At 43.3% G+C, this 21,242-nt stretch overlaps 1 protein-coding gene across 1 annotated transcript in view; it reads left to right on the top strand.

Moving 5' to 3' along the window:
- Positions 1-21,242, top strand: part of LOC128641789 (lipopolysaccharide-induced tumor necrosis factor-alpha factor homolog) — a 76,757-nt gene that overhangs the window by 20,672 nt on the left and 34,843 nt on the right. Inside the window, exon 2 of the mRNA XM_053694323.1 lies at positions 18,774-18,854. Within this exon, the coding sequence (XP_053550298.1) occupies positions 18,779-18,854 (76 nt within the window). The 5' untranslated portion in view covers positions 18,774-18,778. The remainder of the gene's footprint in view (positions 1-18,773; positions 18,855-21,242) is intronic.

Raw genomic sequence — 21,242 nt, 5'->3', positions numbered from 1 at the left:
CCCCTGTCCGCCGCAGTTTTCCCCTGGCGGGCTGAATTCCCCTGGGGGAATTCAGCATTGCACACGAGCGCTATTTTGCGCGCACGTGCAATCCCGGCCCCTGCAGCCAATAACGAGTGGGCAGGAGCTGTCAATCTTCCTGAGTTGGCGAAAGGTTAGAAAAGCAGCAGTCTGATGGCCGGTGCTTGTTAAATATGGACTGCAGGTCCTCTTGTGAGAACCTGTAGTCGTAGGGGTTTGAAAGGCTTGATAAATCTACCCCTAAATAACATCACAGATAACAAAATAATTTTTTTTTTTATTAATATGGAAATTTCTATTTCCATGACTTAAATGTTTTTATAACTGTTAAAGTAAAGTCCTTTAAAGGGACACTCAACTCAGAATTAAAATGTCATGATTCAGATAGAACACACAATTTTAAACAACTTTCCATTTCACTTCCATTATCTAACTATGCAGAATTTTTTTATACACAAAATTTATGTGGCACCAGATCCTACTGAGTATGTGCAAAATTCACAGGATATACATAAATTTTATTATTATTTTGTGATTGGCTGATAACTGTCACATGATACAGTAAGAGGGAATAATGTCCGCCCGGCATCGCAAAATGTATACCCTGTCAGCATTTAACATTGCACAAGCAGTTCTTGTGAAATGCTTGTGCAATGCCGCCCCCTGGATATTCGCGGCCGCTAACATGGGGGTCAATCATTGCAATCGTATCTGATCGGGATGATTGTAGTCCACCACCTAAAAGGTGTCGGACAAGTTAAGGAGCAGCAGTCTTACGACCGGTGGACCTGAAACCTCGGGCGGAGCAAGCAGCACTGGCTGTTTGATAAATCTCCTCCTTAAAGTTCAGATAGAGTGTGCAAATCTAAGTTAAACACATAGGGGCAGATTTCATAAGCAGCGGATGCTGCCTAATCCGCCCAAAGTTTCTGGCGATGCGGAAACTTAAGTTAAAGAGCAGTGGTCGTTACTTGTCCACCACCTTTTTTCGGGATGATTGACACCAACTGCATTGTGAAATGCTTGTGCAATGTTAAATACACTGTCTGCATTTAGCAATGCAGGGTTGACATGATTCGCTATAGCCAATCATGTCGACCCAGGGCTTAATAAATAGACAGTGAAGGGCAGAATAGCCTGTAAAAAACATAAGAATTAAGGCCCTTAGGAGTGTGCTAGCTGTGAAGTGGCAACAATGTTGCATTAGTATGGGTGGGGATTTGGCTTACCTATAAAAAGTCAGATTACAGGCCCCAGACCATCTTTCCAGCTCGTCTTCACAGCTTGTAAGATCTTCATTGTCCAGTAAAGCAGTCTGCTGCAGCATTGATCATTCTTCAAGATCTTCCAGAGCGCCTGTGAAGAGTGAGGAGTTGGAGGAGTTAATGATTGAAGATTTCGACTTGGAGGAGGACATGGTCCCACCATCTCCAGTGAGTCATACCCTGATCTCTTCCCTTTACCCTGAAGTTCAAGTAGTAGCGGATCCCCCTCCCCTCGGTCCCATTAGTAGTGGGGTGGTTATAGTGGGTTCCCCTGCAGGCCCATCTTCCCTTCCTTCACCCAGTCAGCCCATGGTTGGGCCCAGGGTCGGTGTACCCCCTACTCAAAATGTACCCCCTGATGCGTGTTTTGAGGGTGCTTCATTGACTGGAGCAAGTGTGAGCACTTCATACTTACCTCCGACATCGGTTACGCTGTCCAGGGATTCCTTTTTGGTCGTGGTCACGCTCTTGCAGTCACTTACGTCAGTTCTTGGGCTGTGGTCTTCCATTTGCAGTCACGACTTTCAGCGATTCCCCTCATCCATCTCCGGTCGTTGGGCGGCTTTCGGAGAATCTTTGCACGAATCTTCAGCCATGTGGGCAACGGCGTCTTTTCCCAATGACATCACTTCCGGTCTGTGCGCTTCCAGTGACGTCACTTCTGAAACCACCCTACGAGATCCAGGAACCAAGCTGGTAGCATCGTCTTCACCTCTGGGGTCCTCAGGTAAGAGAGGAGTGCCCCAGGAGGTCCTCAGTGGGGGCGCAGTGAGGCACAGTAGCTCTGCGCTCACGAGCAGCAAAAGGGGTTGCCAAGCCTGGGAGGCAGTGTACGGAGGCACAAGGTAGCGATTCGCTGGGCAGAGGCCTTGCAGCAGGCGATAAGGATGGTTTTTATGAGCAGGTCGCAGGCCGACCATGGGTATGCAACTTATCAAAAAAAACAACAAGAAAGAGGCGCCAATGGTGCAGATCAATGGTGGTTTTTGTAATGTGCCAATATGGTATGAACACAAGGTACTCACAAATGACAAAGGCAATCGATTATGCCAATAGGGGTGGGCTGGATTTCATCAGCAGTCCAGCTAGCTGGTCCTAGAGGCAGCTCTCTACCAACATCCAATAGGAGAGAATCTAGAAATAAAAGCAATAGATGGAGGCGCCAATGGTGCAGATCAATGGTGGTCTGATAGAGATATTATCCAGTGATATACAGGGTAATCACATGTATTGGAGGCAATCACTTATGCCTATAGAGACAGGCTGGATTTTAACAGCAATCCAGCTGGCTGGTCTAAGGTCCAATATCAGTGTGTGGGTATCAGAGCATTATCACTCTACAAATAGCATAGCAGAATACCATACACAGCACTCAGAGTGGATTTATATAAAAACATTTTATTAAAAACTTTTTTTTATAGTTTTTAATAAAAATGTTTTTATATAAATCCACTCTGAGTGCTGTGTATGGTATTCTGATATGCTATTTGTAGAGTGATAATGCTCTGATACCCACACACTGATATTGGACCTTAGACCAGCCAGCTGGATTGCTGTTAAAATCCAGCCTGTCTCTATAGGCATAAGTGATTGCCTCCAATACATGTGAGTACCCTGTATATCACTGGATAATAATCTCTATCAGACCACCATTCATCTGCACCATTGGCGCCTCCATCTATTGCTTTTATTTTTACACCAGCTTATCAGTTGGATGGGTTAGATAGGCAGCCTTCTACATGGCAAGCAGTCAGTGAGGATCGGGCACGAGGCCCTAGTGGGAGAAGCATATCACATGGTGCACGTCGGTGTACAATTAGGGTATCTCCCATTGGACTAAAGTTGAGGTTACAACTAGGGCTTTGGCCAAGAAAGGCCCAGGCGCTCTTTCTAGTTTATGCCAAGCGATAGAGGTAGATACAGAACAAGACTCTTCCAGACAAGTACAGTTTGCGAATGCAGTGCTTGATGCGCAAGAGGGTGGTGTGTCTGATTATATGGAAATGGTGTGTGGCGCAGAGCACATGTTTAGCAGTCAAGGGGGCTTAGATTCTGCTTCAACTGGGGCTGTGGGGACCTTGTCTTTTCCCCGTGGTACTCCTCTCTCCCAATTCTAATTCTAGGAGATCATGGCATCGCAGGAAGCGGGTTCTGTGGACCACTCCGGTCTGGGTTATCGTGTCGAGGAGGAGCAGAGCCATCAGAAGCAGCCGTCGACTTCCGTTGGTCCCCAGCGTGTGCAACGGCCATTGGGAACCGGTAAGAGACCTTGGGCCTGAGAAACCAGTCATGCCTGGGCAGCCTCCTGCTGGGCCTTCTGGAAGCAGAGCTTCTCAGCAATCTCAATGGTGTCCTGCAGGGTTCTGCTGGCACTTTCAGGATAAGCCCTGCATCAAGGGAGCAGCCTGCGCGTTCCGACACGCTTGCAGGTATTGTGGCGGGAACCACTCCGTATCCGAATGCGCAAGGTCCCAGGAAGCTGGGCGCTCCCAGGAGAGACAGGGCTCTGGTTCTAGACCTTTCGCTGGTGGAAAGGGTGGCCACCCTGCTGAGGGTAACCGTAATTAAGAAATGGCTGATGCTCCACCCAGATAGGGAGGTTTGCCGAGTTACTCAGCGCAGTTCTCCGATGGGGATACGTTATTCCCATCAATTCTAAGGTATGTGGGTCCTCGGTCCGCAGGAACCTAAAATCAGCATATTAATTTACAAGCGTGGTTAGAGAAAAATTGGGCAAGGTAATAGCAATGGGCCGTATTTCTGGCCTTTTTAGGGAGATATCAATCCCGGGTTGGTAATCTCTCCTTTGGGGGTCGTTCCTAAAAAAGAACCCAGAAAATTAAGGTTAATTCAACACCTTTCTTTTCCAAAAGGGCAGTCCGTTAATGATGCTATCTCTGCTGAACTTAGTTCGGTTCACTACCAGTCCTTTAATGATGCTCTTTCATTGGTCAGGAGGACAGGTAGGGGTGCACTTCTGGCTAAGATAGATGTGGAATCCGCCTTTCGGCTCCTTCCCATCCACCACTCCTCCTTTCCCCTTACGGGGTGTTGGTTTGAGAAAAATTGGGCAAGGTAATAGCAATGGGCTGTATGGCTGGCCTTTTTAGGGAGATATCAATTCCGGGGTTGGTAATCTCTCCTTTAGGGGTCGTTCCTAAAAAAGAACCCAGAAAATTCAGGTTAATTCAACACCTTTCTTTTCCAAAAGGGCGGTCCGTTAATGATGCTATCTCTGCTGAACTTAGTTCAGTTCACTACCAGTCCTTTGATGATGCTCTTTCATTGGTCAGGAGGACAGGTAGGGGGGCACTTCTGGCACCTCTGGTAGAGGACAAGACACAAGGGCCTTGTACCTGCCTTACTTTCTTGGGCATTGAAATCGACTCTGCGGCAATGCAGTGCTGTTTGCCACAGGATAAAATTGACTGCATGCTGAAGGAGGTCAGGGCTATGAAGTCGGAACCTTACAGGTCGATAAAGGACCTACAGACCCTTTTTGGTCTTTTGAACTTTCCTGGTAGAGTCAGCCCCATGGGAAGGATTTTCCTCAGGCAGCTCAAACTCCAATTGTGCAGAGCCCGGTCCCAAACTCGAAGGTTTCACGTGACTCCCAAGATGGTAGACGACCTGGCGGTGTGGGAACATTTCCTGAGTTACTTTAACCAGATCTGCATGTGGATGAAGGAAGTTTATTCCAACATGGTGATACAATTGTTCACCAACGCTGCAGGATCTCACAGATATGGTGCTTACCTTGTCTGAGCATTGGAGTGCTGGCTCATGGCCTCAGTCATGGATTGTCAAGAGGCTAGTAAAGAACCTCTGTCTTTTAGAACTTTTCCCCATTGTAGTGGCCCTCAAAATATGTGACGAGCAGTTTTGTGACCACAAAGTAGTTTTTTTTAACAGACAACATGAGCGTTGTTTTTTCTATTAACAAACTCACGTCCGGGTCTCCGGCGTTAGTGAGGTACTTGAGGCTGCTGGTGCTGAGGTATCTGTACCTGAACATTGCGTTTCATGCCCAACATGTCCCTTGGGTGCAGAATAGGATTGCTGACGCGCTTTCCTGCTTTCAGTGGGAAGCCTTCTATACTTTAGTTTCTCAGGCGGATTTTAACGGTTACCTTTTGTCCTGATTACTAGTGGCAGGGGGCATTGGATGGGGACCTTTAATAATGATAATCCAATCTTCTTTGGCCCCCTCTACCTGGAACACCTACGTAAGACACTGGTCCAAATGGATCGCCTTCTGTGATGTGAAGGGACGGCTGTCATGCGATGGCGATCAATGGGGTCTCCTTCATTGGATTGTGGAACCTTGAGGTAATGGGCTGTTCCCAACAGACCGCCATTTCCTTCATTTGTAAACTATATGATCTCGTCGACTCTTCCAAGACCTTCTTGGTGAGACAGGTAGTGAAGGGTTTGGGGCGTATGGTGCCATGAACGGGTGACATTAAGGAACCCGTTACTATCGAATGACTGGCGAGCATTTGTCATGCATTGCCTGATTTGTGTTTCTCTACTTACGAGGCTACCCTGTTCATAGCTGCCTTTGGGCTAGATTTTTACGGGGCACTCAGGGTGGGTGAATTAGTCCCCCCTTAGAGGAACAAGCCTGGAGGCCTTTTGGCCTCTCATATACGGAACAATGAGTCAGCCGTACTCGGTTTTCTGCCTAGATCGAAGACCGACCAGAAAGACAGAGGTACTTGGATCTCATTACCTACCCACACGGGCTCTGAATGTTGCCCAGTTAGACTAATTAGGACCTACATGGACGTTCATCCGGAGGGGACCTAACAGTTTCTAAGTCATGCTGATGGCTGCCCGCTGACTAGGATTTCAGTTCCGGAAAGTCTTGAACTGGGCGGCGGCTAGAGTAAGCCTTGTCCCTAGGGTCATCGCTCCTCATTCATTTAGGGTTGGAGCAGCTACCACCACTGTGAGGTTGGGTTAGTCTGCTGACCATATTAGAGCATTGGGTTGGTGGAGGTCACAAAGATACCTGTTGTATGTTAGGCCATTGACTGAATAAGTGTTTTATTTAGCCTAGCAATGTTCCCCTGTTAACTGTTGTTTCTTTGCAGGACCGAGAGAGGATATGTTCAGAGTCAGGATCACAGGGCACTCCTACATCCATTGTGCTGAGCTGAGAACGATCGCGAGACCAGATGGACGCCAGTTGGGATTCCCCTCCTCTAGGGTCACTGTTAGATGGTTGGGATGCAGGGGGTTGACTTGGTCGGGTCTGCCTGAGTTACTGCAGGGGACTATGCATTGGTGGGAGAAACCCCACATTTTGATCATTCACACCGGGGGAATGATATGGGGCTCCTACCGTGAAAACAGCTCAGTGGGGTGATTCAGTCAGATCTGCACACTTTACAGACTTGGGTCCCCAATGCTATGATAGGATGGTCCAATATCATCCCAAGAATAGTGTGGTGCCATATGCATTCCCACAAGGCTGCCTTTCAGGTCTGTAAGAAGTTAAACAGGGAAGTGAGAATTTTCTTGTCTCAGATAGGAGGTTTTGTTGTGGAACATGGGAACATCACAACGGCTGATAGGAGTCTCTACAGGAGGGATGGGGTGATGGGGTGCACCTCACTGAGAGAAGCATTGATCTGTTCCAATGTAATTTGAGGTGTGCTATTGTGTTACATATATGAGGGTGGCAGCAAGAGCTGTGCTTGTTTGATTTCTCTTGTGGTGGTTGGCCCGCGCCCCGGTTTGTAATCAGAGGTAGAGTGACGGCTGCCCCAGGGGGAGGGTAGTGTATGTAGGGGTGCGCCTGGGGTCCCTCCCCCATTTTGACATTGCCGAGAACTCCCTAATCCCTTCTGCGTGTAGCTAAGCTCTGCTTGTGTCGGCATTCACGGATGCGGCCCATCTTCCTAGCAGGGGGTGCTTACTCTCCTAGCTTGATTGCTGCCACCTGGTGTAGGTTTGCCTTGTTGCTTTCAGCCGGTTCTCTTGTTTCACAATAAACGTGACCCAGGGTTTTTTTCCCCCACTCTGTGTATTGTCTTTATTTATAAGTTATACAAGTTATTATTATGGTTCAGTCAGTTCTATGACTGTTATGTTATAATACAGCAAGCCAGGAGGATAGGGCATTTAATTACTTAAGACAATGGAGGGCAGAATAGCACGTAACAAACATAAGAATTAAGGCCCATAGGAGTGTGCTAGCTGTGAAGGGGCAACAATGTTGCATTAGTATGGGTGGGGATTTGGCTTACCTATAAGAAGTCAGGTTACAGACCCTCGTTCCAGCTTGTCTTCACAGCTTCCCTCCCTCTCTTGAATCTGGTAAGGCGGCAATCTTTAGGTTGGACATCACTTTGGTGTTTCCAGCAGGGGTCTGAGGCTGGATGAGGGCTACGTGGCTCATTTCCTTAAGTCCAAGGACAGTAGTTTTTTACTCCCCAGGTAGTGGCATTCACATGCTCCTAGTCACATCTGGTCCTACTGGTACAGAGTTTTTCATCTACACCCTGGTTGGGCAGTTGGCCCGCACCCCAGTTTGCCATCAGAGGTAGAGTGACGGCTGCCCCAAGGAAAGGGTAGTGTCCACAGGCACGTGCCTGGGGTCCCTCCCCCATTTTGACATTGCCGAGAACTCCCTAAGCCCTTCTGCATGCAGCTAAGCTCCACTTGTGACGGCATTCACGGGCGCGCCCATCTTCCTAGCAGGGGGTGCTTACTCTCCTAGCTAGATTGCTGCCACCTGGTGTAGGTTTGCCTTGTTGCTTTAAGCCGGGTCTCTTGTTTCACAATAAACATGACCCATGGGTCTTTTCCCACACTCTGTGTATTGTCTTTATTTATAAGTTATGTTAAATAAGTTATTATTATGGTTCAGTCAGTTATGTTATCTTATAATACAGCAAGCCAGGATGATAGGGCATTTAATTACTTAAGACCCCATAGCATATTTTATTATTACACTATAGCTTCTGTATAACTATCACATAACAACAATTTCTATCTGCACTTTCATGTCCTTGCAAGTTAAAATGATTTATTTGTATTAAATTACTTATTTAGATGAAATGCATATGAGTCTGCAGATGTTACAGGACTCTATTCACTTACAAAAGAGAATTACACAGGGGAGAAAAACCCAAAGAGCAGTGAATAGTGCAGCAGATATTACAGGATGCTATTCAATTACAAAAGAGATTTACACCGGTGAGAAAAACCCAGAGAGCAGTGAATAGTGCAGCAGATGTTATAGGAAGCTACTCACTTACAAAAGAGAGTTACACAGGGGAAAAAACCTAGAGAGCAGTGAATAGTGCAGCAGATGTTATATGACTCTATTCACTTACCAAAAGAGAGTAACACAGGGGAGAAACATGAAGAGAGCAGTGAATAGTACAGCAGATATTACAGGACTTTATTCACTTACCAAAAGAGAGTTACATAGGGGGAAAACGCAGAGAGCAGTGAATAGTGCAGCAGATATTACAGGGCTCTATTCACTTAACAAAAGAGAGTTACACTCGGGAAAACCCAGAGAGCAGGGAATAGTGCAGCAGATATTACCGGACTCTATTCACTTACCAAAAGAGAGTTATACAGGGGAAAATGCAGAGAGCAGTGAATAGGGCAGCAGATGTCACAGGACTCTATTCACTTTCAAAAGAGAGTTACACAGAGGAGAAAACCCAGAGAGAAGTGAATAGTGCAGCAGATGTTAAAGGACTCTATTCACTTACAAAAGAGAGTTACACAGGGGAGAAAACCCAGAGAGAATTGAATAGTGCAGCAGATGTTACATGACTCTATTCACTTACAAAGAGAGTTACACAGAGGAGAAAACCCAAAGAGCAGTGAATAGTACAGCAGATGTTACAGGACTCTATTCAATTACAAAGAGAGTTACACAGAAGAGAAAACCCAGAGAGCAGTAAATAGTGCACCAGATATTACAGGACTCTATTCACATATAAAAGAGAGTTACACAGGGGAGAAAACACAGAGAGCAGTAAATAGTACAGCAGATAATACAGGACTCTATTTACATACAAGAGAGAGTTACACAGGGGAGAAAACCCAGATAGCAGTGAATAGTAAAGCAGATGTTACAGGACTCTATTCACATACAAAAGAGAGTTTACACAGGGGTGAAAACCCAGAGAGCAGTGAATAGTGCAGCAGATATTACAGGACTCTATTCACTTACCAAAAGAGAGTTACATTCGGGAAAACCCAGAGAGCAGTGAATAGTGCCGCAGATATTACAGGACTCTATTCACTTACCAAAAGAGAGTTACACTCTGGAAAATACAGAGAGCAGTGAATAGTGCAGCAGATGTTACAGGACTCTATTCACTTAGTAAGAGAGTTACACAGGGGAGAAAACCCAGAGAGAAGTGAATAGTGCAGCAGATATTACAGGACTCTATTCACTTACCAAAAGAGAGTTACACTTGGGAAAATGCAGAGAGCAGTGAATAGTGCAGCAGATGTTACACGACTCTATTCACTTAAAAAGAGAGTTACACAGGGGAGAAAACCCAGAGAGATGTGAATAGTGCAGCAGATGTTACAGGACTCTATTTACATACAAAAGAGAGTTACACATTAGAAAAATGCAGAGAGCAGTAAAAAGTCCAGCATATATTACAGGACTCTATTCACTTAACAAAAGAGAGTTACATTCGGGAAAACCCAGAGAGCAGTGAATAGTGCAGCAGATATTACAGGACTCTATTCACTTACCAAAAGAGAGTTACACTCAGGAAAATGCAGAGAGTAGTGCATAGTGCAGCAGATGTTACAGGACTCTATTCACTTAAAAAGAGAGTTACACAGGAGAGAAAACCAAGAGAGAAGTGAATAGTGCAGCAGATGTTACATGACTCTATTCACATACAAAAGAGAGTTACACGGTGGCAAAAACCCAGAGAGCAGTGAATAGTGCAGCAGATGTTACAGGACACTATTCACTTACCAAAAGAGAGTTACACAGGGGAAAATGCAGAGAGAAGTGAATAGTGCAGCAGATGTTACAGGACTCTATTCACTTACAAAGAGAGTTACACAGAGGAGAAAACCCAGAGAGCAGTACATAGTGCACCAGATATTACAGGACTCTATTCACATATAAAAGAGAGTTACACAGGGAAGAAAACCCAGAGAGGAGTGAATAGTGCAGCAGATGTTACAGGACTCTATTCACTTACCAAAAGAGAGTTGCACTTGGGAAAATGCAGAGAGCAGTGAATAGTGCAGCAGATGTTACACAACTATATTCACTTAAAAAGAGAGTTACACAGGGGAGAAAACCCAGAGAGATGTGAATAGTGCAGCAGATGTTACAGGACTCTATTTACATACAAAAGAGAGTTACACATTAGAAAAATGCAGAGAGCAGTGAATAGTGCAGCATATATTACAGGACTCTATTCACTTACCAAAAGAGAGTTACATTCGGGAAAACCCAGAGAGCAGTGAATAGTGCAGCAGATATTACAGGACTCTATTCACTTACCAAAAGAGAGTTACACTCAGGAAAATGCAGAGAGCAGTGCATAGTGCAGCAGATGTTACAGGACTCTATTCACTTAAAAAGAGAGTTACACAGGAGAGAAAACCCAGAGAGAAGTGAATAGTGCAGCAGATGTTACAGGACTCTATTCACATACAAAAGAGAGTTACACAGTGGCAAAAACCCAGAGAGCAGTGAATAGTGCAGCAGATATTACAGGACTCTATTCACTTACAAAGAGAGTTACACAGGGGAGAAAACCCCAGATAGCAGCAAATAGTGCAGCAGATATTACAGGACTCTATTCACTCACAAAAGAGAATTACACAGGGGAGAAACCCCAGAGAGCAGTGAATAGTGCAGCAGATATTACAGTACTCTATTCACTCACAAAAGAGAGTTACACAGGGAAGAAATCCCAGAGAGCAATGAATAGTGCAGCAGATGTTGCAGGACTCTATTCACTTACAAAGAGAGTTACACAGAGGAGAAAACACAGAGAGCAGTAAATAGTGCACCAGATATTATAGGACTCTATTCACATATAAAAGAGAGTTACACAGGAGAGAAAACACAGATAGCAGTGAATAGTGCAGCAGATGTTACTCGACTCTATTCACACACAAAAGAAAGTTTACACAGGGGCAAAAACCCAGAGAGCAGTGAATAGTGCAGCAGATGTTACAGGACTCTATGCACTTACAAAAGAGAGTTACACAGGGGAGAAAACCCAGAGAGCAGTACATAAAGCAGCAGATATTACAGGACTCTATTCATTAACAAAAGAGAGTTACACAGGGGAGAAAACCCAAAGAGCAGTGAATAGTCCAGCAGATGTTACAGGACTCTATGCACTTACAAAAGAGAGTTACACAGGGGAGAAACCCCAGAGAGTAATTAATAGTGCAGCAGATGTTGCATGACTATTCACATACAGAAGAGAGTTACACAGAGGAGAAAACCGAGAGAGCAGTGAATAGTGCAGCAGATGTTACAGGACTCTATTCACTTACAAAAGAGAGTTACACAGGGGAGAAAACCCAGAGAGCAGTGAATAGTGCAGCAGACAATACAGGACTCTATTCACTCACAAAAGAGAGTTACACAGGGGAGAAAACCCAGAGAAAAGTGAATAGAACAGCAGATATTACAGGACTCTATTCACTTACAAAAGAGAGTTACACAGGGGAGAAATCCCAGAGAGCAATGAATAGTGCAGCACATGTTACAAGACTCTATTCACTTACAAAAGAGAGTTACAAAGGAGAGAAAACCCAGAGAGCAGTGAATAGTGCAGCAGATGATACAGAATGCTATTCACATACAGAAGAGAGTTACACAGGGGAGAAATCCCAGAGAGCAATGAATAGTGCACCAGATGTTACAGGACTCTATTCACATACAAAAGAGAGTTACATGGGGAGAAAACCCAGAGAGCAGTGAATAGTGCAGCAGATGATACAGAATGCTATTCACATACAGAAGAGAGTTACACAGGGGAGAAAACCCAGAGAGCAGTGAATAGTGCAGCAGATATTACAGGACTCTATTCACTTACTAAAAGAGAGTTACATAGGGGAAAACCCAGGGAACAGTGCAGCAGATATTTCAGGACTCTATTCACTTACAAAAGAGAGTTACACAGGGGAGAAAACCCAAAGAGCAGTGGATAGTCCAGCAGATGTTACAGGACTCTATGCACTTACAAAAGAGAGTTACACAGGGGAGAAACCCCAGAGAGTAATTAATAGTGCAGCAGATGTTGCATGACTATTCACTTACAAAAGAGAGTTACACAGGGGAGAAAACCCAGAGAGCAGTACATAAAGCAGCAGATATTACAGGACTCTATTCACTTACAAAAGAGAGTTACACAGGGGAGAAAACCCAGAGAGCAGTGAATAGTGCAGCAGATGTTACAGGACTCTATTCACATACAGAAGAGAGTTACACAGAGGAGAAAACCCAGAGAGCAGTGAATAGTGCAGCAGACGATACAGGACTCTATTCACTCACAAAAGAGAGTTACACAGGGGAGAAAACCCAGAGAGAAGTGAATAGAACAGCAGATATTACAGGACTCTATTCACTTACAAAAGAGAGTTACACAGGGGAGAAATCCCAGAGAGCAATGAATAGTGCAGCACATGTTACAAGACTCTATTCACTTACAAAGAGAGTTACACAGGAGAGAAAACCCAGAGAGCAGTGAATAGTGCAGCAGATGATACAGAATGCTATTCACATACAGAAGAGAGTTACATAGGGGAGAAATCCCAGAGAGCAATGAATAGTGCAGCAGATGTTACAGGACTCTATTCACATACAGAAGAGAGTTACACAGGGGATAAAACCCAGAGAGCAGTGAATAGTGCAGCAGATGTTACAGGACTCTATTCACATACAAAAGAGAGTTACATGGGGGAGAAAACCCAGAGAGCAGTGAATAGTGCAGCAGATGATACAGAATGCTATTCACATACAGAAGAGAGTTACACAGGGGAGAAAACCCAGAGAGCAGTGAATAGTGCAGCAGATATTACAGGACTCTATTCACTTACTAAAAGAGAGTTACACAGGAGAGAAAACCCAAAGAGCAGTGGATAGTCCTGCAGATGTTCCAGGACTCTATGCACTTACAAAAGAGAGTTACACAGGAGAGAAACCCCAGAGAGAAGTTAATAGTGCAGCAGATGTTGCATGACTATTCACTTACAAAAGAGAGTTACACAGGGGAGAAAACCCAGAGAGCAGTACATAAAGCAGCAGATATTACAGGACTCTATTCACTTACAAAAGAGAGTTACACAGGGGAGAAAACCCAAAGAGCAGTGAATAGTCCAGCAGATGTTACAGGACTCTATTCACTTACAAAAGAGAGTTATACAGGGGAGAAAACCCAGAGAGCAGTGAATAGTGCAGCAGATGTTACAGGACTCTATTCACATACAGAAGAGAGTTACACAGAGGAGAAAACAGAGAGAGCAGTGAATAGTGCAGCAGATGTTACAGGACTCTATTCACTTACAAAAGAGAGTTACACAGGGGAGAAAACCCAGAGAGAAGTGAATAGAACAGCAGATATTACAGGACTCTATTCACTTACAAAAGAGAGTTATACAGGGGAGAAAACCCAGAGAGCAGTGAATAGTCCAGCAGATGTTACAGGACTCTATTCACTTACAAAAGAGAGTTATACAGGGGAGAAAACCCAGAGAGCAGTGAATAGTGCAGCAGATGTTACAGGACTCTATTCACATACAGAAGAGAGTTACACAGAGGAGAAAACCGAGAGAGCAGTGAATAGTGCAGCAGATGTTACAGGACTCTATTCACATACAAAAGAGAGTTACAAAGGGGAGAAAACTCAGAGAGAAGTGAATAGAACAGCAGATATTACAGGACTCTATTCACTTACAAAAGAGAGTTAAACAGGGGAGAAATCCCAGAGAGCAATGAATAGTGCAGCACATGTTACAGGACTCTATTCACATACAAAAGAGAGTTACAAAGGGGAGAAAACTCAGAGAGAAGTGAATAGAACAGCAGATATTACAGGACTCTATTCACTTACAAAAGAGAGTTACACAGGGGAGAAAACCCAAAGAGCAGTGAATAGTCCAGCAGATGTTACAGGACTCTATTCACTTACAAAAGAGAGTTATACAGGGGAGAAAACCCAGAGAGCAGTGAATAGTGCAGCAGATGTTACAGGACTCTATTCACATACAGAAGAGAGTTACACAGAGGAGAAAACAGAGAGAGCAGTGAATAGTGCAGCAGATGTTACAGGACTCTATTCACTTACAAAAGAGAGTTACACAGGGGAGAAAACCCAGAGAGAAGTGAATAGAACAGCAGATATTACAGGACTCTATTCACTTACAAAAGAGAGTTATACAGGGGAGAAAACCCAGAGAGCAGTGAATAGTCCAGCAGATGTTACAGGACTCTATTCACTTACAAAAGAGAGTTATACAGGGGAGAAAACCCAGAGAGCAGTGAATAGTGCAGCAGATGTTACAGGACTCTATTCACATACAGAAGAGAGTTACACAGAGGAGAAAACCGAGAGAGCAGTGAATAGTGCAGCAGATGTTACAGGACTCTATTCACATACAAAAGAGAGTTACAAAGGGGAGAAAACTCAGAGAGAAGTGAATAGAACAGCAGATATTACAGGACTCTATTCACATACAGAAGAGAGTTACACAGGGGATAAAACCCAGAGAGCAGTGAATAGTGCAGCAGATGTTACAGGACTCTATTCACATACAAAAGAGAGTTACATGGGGGAGAAAACCCAGAGAGCAGTGAATAGTGCAGCAGATGATACAGAATGCTATTCACATACAGAAGAGAGTTACACAGGGGAGAAAACCCAGAGAGCAGTGAATAGTGCAGCAGATATTACAGGACTCTATTCACTTACTAAAAGAGAGTTACACAGGAGAGAAAACCCAAAGAGCAGTGGATAGTCCTGCAGATGTTCCAGGACTCTATGCACTTACAAAAGAGAGTTACACAGGAGAGAAACCCCAGAGAGAAGTTAATAGTGCATCAGATGTTGCATGACTATTCACTTACAAAAGAGAGTTACACAGGGGAGAAAACCCAGAGAGCAGTACATAAAGCAGCAGATATTACAGGACTCTATTCACTTACAAAAGAGAGTTACACAGGGGAGAAAACCCAAAGAGCAGTGAATAGTCCAGCAGATGTTACAGGACTCTATTCACTTACAAAAGAGAGTTATACAGGGGAGAAAACCCAGAGAGCAGTGAATAGTGCAGCAGATGTTACAGGACTCTATTCACATACAGAAGAGAGTTACACAGAGGAGAAAACAGAGAGAGCAGTGAATAGTGCAGCAGATGTTACAGGACTCTATTCACTTACAAAAGAGAGTTACACAGGGGAGAAAACCCAGAGAGAAGTGAATAGAACAGCAGATATTACAGGACTCTATTCACTTACAAAAGAGAGTTATACAGGGGAGAAAACCCAGAGAGCAGTGAATAGTCCAGCAGATGTTACAGGACTCTATTCACTTACAAAAGAGAGTTATACAGGGGAGAAAACCCAGAGAGCAGTGAATAGTGCAGCAGATGTTACAGGACTCTATTCACATACAGAAGAGAGTTACACAGAGGAGAAAACCGAGAGAGCAGTGAATAGTGCAGCAGATGTTACAGGACTCTATTCACATACAAAAGAGAGTTACAAAGGGGAGAAAACTCAGAGAGAAGTGAATAGAACAGCAGATATTACAGGACTCTATTCACTTACAAAAGAGAGTTAAACAGGGGAGAAATCCCAGAGAGCAATGAATAGTGCAGCACATGTTACAGGACTCTATTCACATACAAAAGAGAGTTACAAAGGGGAGAAAACTCAGAGAGAAGTGAATAGAACAGCAGATATTACAGGACTCTATTCACTTACAAAAGAGAGTTACACAGGGGAGAAAACCCAAAGAGCAGTGAATAGTCCAGCAGATGTTACAGGACTCTATTCACTTACAAAAGAGAGTTATACAGGGGAGAAAACCCAGAGAGCAGTGAATAGTGCAGCAGATGTTACAGGACTCTATTCACATACAGAAGAGAGTTACACAGAGGAGAAAACAGAGAGAGCAGTGAATAGTGCAGCAGATGTTACAGGACTCTATTCACTTACAAAAGAGAGTTACACAGGGGAGAAAACCCAGAGAGAAGTGAATAGAACAGCAGATATTACAGGACTCTATTCACTTACAAAAGAGAGTTATACAGGGGAGAAAACCCAGAGAGCAGTGAATAGTCCAGCAGATGTTACAGGACTCTATTCACTTACAAAAGAGAGTTATACAGGGGAGAAAACCCAGAGAGCAGTGAATAGTGCAGCAGATGTTACAGGACTCTATTCACATACAGAAGAGAGTTACACAGAGGAGAAAACCGAGAGAGCAGTGAATAGTGCAGCAGATGTTACAGGACTCTATTCACATACAAAAGAGAGTTACAAAGGGGAGAAAACTCAGAGAGAAGTGAATAGAACAGCAGATATTACAGGACTCTATTCACTTACAAAAGAGAGTTACACAGGAGAGAAAACCCAGAGAGCAGTGAATAGTGCAGCAGATGATACAGAATGCTACTCACATACAGAAGAGAGTTACACAGGGGAGAAATTCCAGAGATCAATGAATAGTGCAGCAGATGTTACAGGACTCTATTCACATACAGAAGAGAGTTACACAGGGGAGAAAACCCAGAGAGCAGTGAATAGTCCAGCAGATGTTACATGACTATTCACTTACAAAATAGAGTTACAAAGGGGAGAAAACCCAGAGAGAAGTTAATAGTGCAGCAGATGTTGCATGACTATTCACTTACAAAATAGAGTTACACAGGGGAGAAAACCCAGAGAGCAGTACATAAAGCAGCAGATATTACAGGACTCTATTCACTTACAAAAGAGAGTTACACAGGGGAGAAAAACCAGAGAGCAGTGAATAGTGCAGCAGATGTTACAGGACTCTATTCACTTACAAAAGAGAGTTACACAGGGGAGAAAAACCAGAGAGCAGTGAATAGTGCAGCAGATGTTACAGGACTCTATTCACATACAGAAGAGAGTTACACAGAGGAGAAAACCGAGAGAGCAGTGAATAGTGCAGCAGATGTTACAGGACTCTATTCACTTACAAAAGAGAGTTACACAGGGGAGAAAACCCAGAGAGAAGTGAATAGAACAGCAGATATTACAGGACTCTATTCACTTACAAAAGAGAGTTACACACGGGAGAAATCCCAGAGAGCAATGAATAGTGCAGCACATGTTACAAGACTCTATTCACTTACAAAAGAGAGTTATACAGGGGAGAAAACCCAGAGAGCAGTGAATAGTCCAGCAGATGTTACAGGACTCTATTCACTTACAAAAGAGAGTTATACAGGGGAGAAAACCCAGAGAGCAGTGAATAGTGCAGCAGATGTTACAGGACTCTATTCACATACAGAAGAGAGTTACACAGGGGAGAAAACCCAGAGAGCAGTGAATAGTGCAGCAGATGTTACAGGACTCTAGTCACATACAAAAGAGTTACATGGGGGAGAAAACCCAGAGAGCAGTGAATAGTGCAGCAGATGATACAGAATGCTATTCACATACAGAAGATAGTTACACAGGGGAGAAAACCCAGAGAGTAGTGAATAGTACAGCAGATATTACAGGACTCAATTCACTTACTAAAAGAGAGTTACATAGGGGAAAACCCAGAGAGCAGGGAATAGTGCAGCAGATATTTCAGGACTCTATTCACTTACAAAAGAGAGTTACACAGGGGAGAAAACCCAGTGAGCAGTGAATAGTGCAGCAGATGTTACTTGACTCGTATTCACTTACAAAAGAGAGTTACACAGGGGAGAAAACCCAGAGAGCAGTGAATAGTGCAGCAGATATTACAGGACTCTATTCACTTACAAAAGAGAGTTACACAGGGGAGAAAACCCAGAGAGCAGTGAATAGTGCAGCAGATATTACAGGACTCTATTCACTTACAAAAAAGAGTTACACAGGGGAGAAAACCCAGAGAACAGTGAATAGTGCAGCAGATGTTACCCGACTCGTATTAACATACAAAAGAGAGTTACACAGGGGAGAAAACCCAGAGAGCAGTGCATAGAGCAGCAGATGTTACAGGACTCTATTCATATACAGAAGAGAGTTACACAGGGGAAAACCCCCCAGAGAGCAGTGAATAGTGCAGCAGATGTTACAGAACTCTATTCACATACAGAAGAGAGTTACACAGGGGAAAAACCCCCAGAGAGCAGTGAATAGTGCAGCAGATAATACAGGACTCTATTCACATACAAAAGATATTTACAAAAAATATGACATATCCTTTAAAAGTAATTGAAAAGAATGTAGTTTAATTTTATGGGAGGAGATTTACTTCTTGTGTAACAAATGCTTTTATATTCTTTTAGGTGATATGGATTATCCTAAAGGACCGCTATATCCCGTACCTAGCGCTCCAATGCCTGGAAAACCGTTTTCACCAACCATGGGTAACGCACCATTTTATTCCCTGTTCTATATGTAATAGATGTGAGCATTTCCATATTTATCTTATTCATTCAAAAACTATAAATGAGTGTTCTCTTTAATAAAAAAACAAAAACAAATTAAATAAAGCAACAAAAATGTGGCTGATTTGTTCATACAGTTAAAATATTTACTCAAAAGGATTTTCTTCAGTCAGGAATCGCTTCAGATTTACACTAGGTCAATACCGATTCAGCAATGTCCATGTCGGTTAAAGGATTTCTGTGTCAGCCAATAAGTATATACATTTGTTAATTCATAGGGCTACTAAGTAAATGACCCTTGGGGGTTTGGTCTCCCTCAGGGTGATGAGGGGGAACCAGAGATAGACCCTTTGACCCACTGTACCTAGAGAGATATAACTGCACATGCACTGATGAGGCTGACATGTACATCCTTAGTTCAGAAAAGAACTGACTGTTATTTTATGGCTGGAGTGTCCTTACAGATGGAGTCAGGCTGATATACTGCAGAAAAGTTCTGTACTACTGAGCACTATCCATCCGCAGATCAGCACTTCTCTCCTGTCTACATAAAAGGGCCTATCTATCAAGCTCCAAATGTAGCTTGATGCCCCGTGTTTCTGGCGAGTCTTCAGACTCACCAGAAACACAAGTTATGGAGCTGCGGTCTAAAGACCGCTGCTCCATAACCCTCGAGTACGATCGGGTTGATTGACACCCCCTGCTGGCGGCCCATTTGCCGCGAGTTTGCAGGGGTTGGCGTTGCACCAGCAGCTCTTGTGAGCTGCTGGTGCAAGGCTGAATACGGAGAGCGTATTGCTCTCCGTATTCAGCGATGTCTTGCGGACCTGATCCGCACTGTCGGATCAGGTGCGCAAGACATTTAATAATTCGGCCTCTATGTATGTAGGTTCACTTTTGCTCGTGATAATCCTGTTCCCAATAAAAAGAAATGTATTACACAAACAATATTTCTCAAGACTCAGTCTTGAGAAAGGCCCTAAAAGTGGGCCGAAACGCGTTGGCTTATATGGTGAGATACTTTTCATATTTGTAGCTATTTGGAAACAGTACTGCTCTATTTGTATATTTTCTTTTTTCACAGGATTTAAAGAACAACATATTTTTTATTTGATCACCCCCAAGGTTTTATCACAGTTTAAGTTTGGATTCATCACATCACAGCAATTGAACAAGTGTGATGTTGATTTTTGCCTTTTGGTTTTTGATTTTTGTTTTTCATTTTTGATTTTATATTTTTCTTCACTTGGATTTGATTTTACCACTGCATCACATTAACACTAACATTTTGGATTAATTTAGACCATTTCTTTTGAACATTTGGACATATTGGAACTTTGTATTTGGGACATCTCATGATGCACTAATTCTATTTTTATTTTTATTTTTACACCACCCTATTTAGGGTTGCCTTTTTATTGCACTGTGTTACAATCTTATTAGCAATCTTATTAGCATATGCACTTTAGTATTTAGTATTTCCTATGCCATATTAATTGTTTTAATCTGTTATACTATTGCAGACTATTGTGACCGTTGTCAGATTTGTATTAACTGTTCAAATTTTTATCAGTTGTTTTAACTTTTTGTATGTGATTTTTTTTTTACATGGATCCATGGCATATTTGTATTAAATTGACCTTTTAATCTAATTTGTATTAAATTAACCTTTTAATGTAGTAAGAATTGCACATAACTCTACAATCATATAAAATCATACATAAAATCTTATATATCATATATATCCTTTTCATTTGTCCTCCTCGTTTTTTGTGCTATCTATCCATACCATTAACATAATATATCTGTTAACAGACGGACCTCTGTGGCATCTATATCACATTAGCATTAAGACCTAGCCTCAATTAGGCGCTCCTTCCTTTAACCATTTAGCACAAATTATTAATCCCTAATCTACTGCCCCTAACATTGCTGCCACCTACATTACAGTTATTAATCCCTAATCTGCTGCCCCTAACATCGCTGCCACCTACATTACAGTTATTAATCCCTAATCTGCTGCCCCTAACATTGCTGCCACCTACATTACTGTTATTAACCCCTAATCTGCTGCCCCTAACATCGCTGCCACCTACATTACAGTTATTAATCCCTAATCTGCTGCCCCTAACATTACTGCCACCTACATTACAGTTATTAATCCCTAATCTGCTGCCCCTAACATTGCTGCCACCTACATTACAGTTGTTAACCCCTAATTTGCTGCCCCGCTCCGCGCCGGATGGATAAAGATAGAGATGCCGTCTGGATGAACATTTCTTTCCGCTTGGATGAGGACTTCACCAGATGGATGAAGATCGAAGAGGCCTCCTGGATAAAGGCTTTGCTGGCTGGATGAGGATGGAA

The sequence above is a fragment of the Bombina bombina genome, chromosome 11 (assembly GCF_027579735.1).
Source record: "Bombina bombina isolate aBomBom1 chromosome 11, aBomBom1.pri, whole genome shotgun sequence".
In the NCBI taxonomy this organism is placed as follows: Eukaryota; Metazoa; Chordata; class Amphibia; order Anura; family Bombinatoridae; genus Bombina; species Bombina bombina.
Note: the sequence above shows the minus strand (reverse complement) of the source record. Positions and strands in the feature narration are given on the sequence as shown.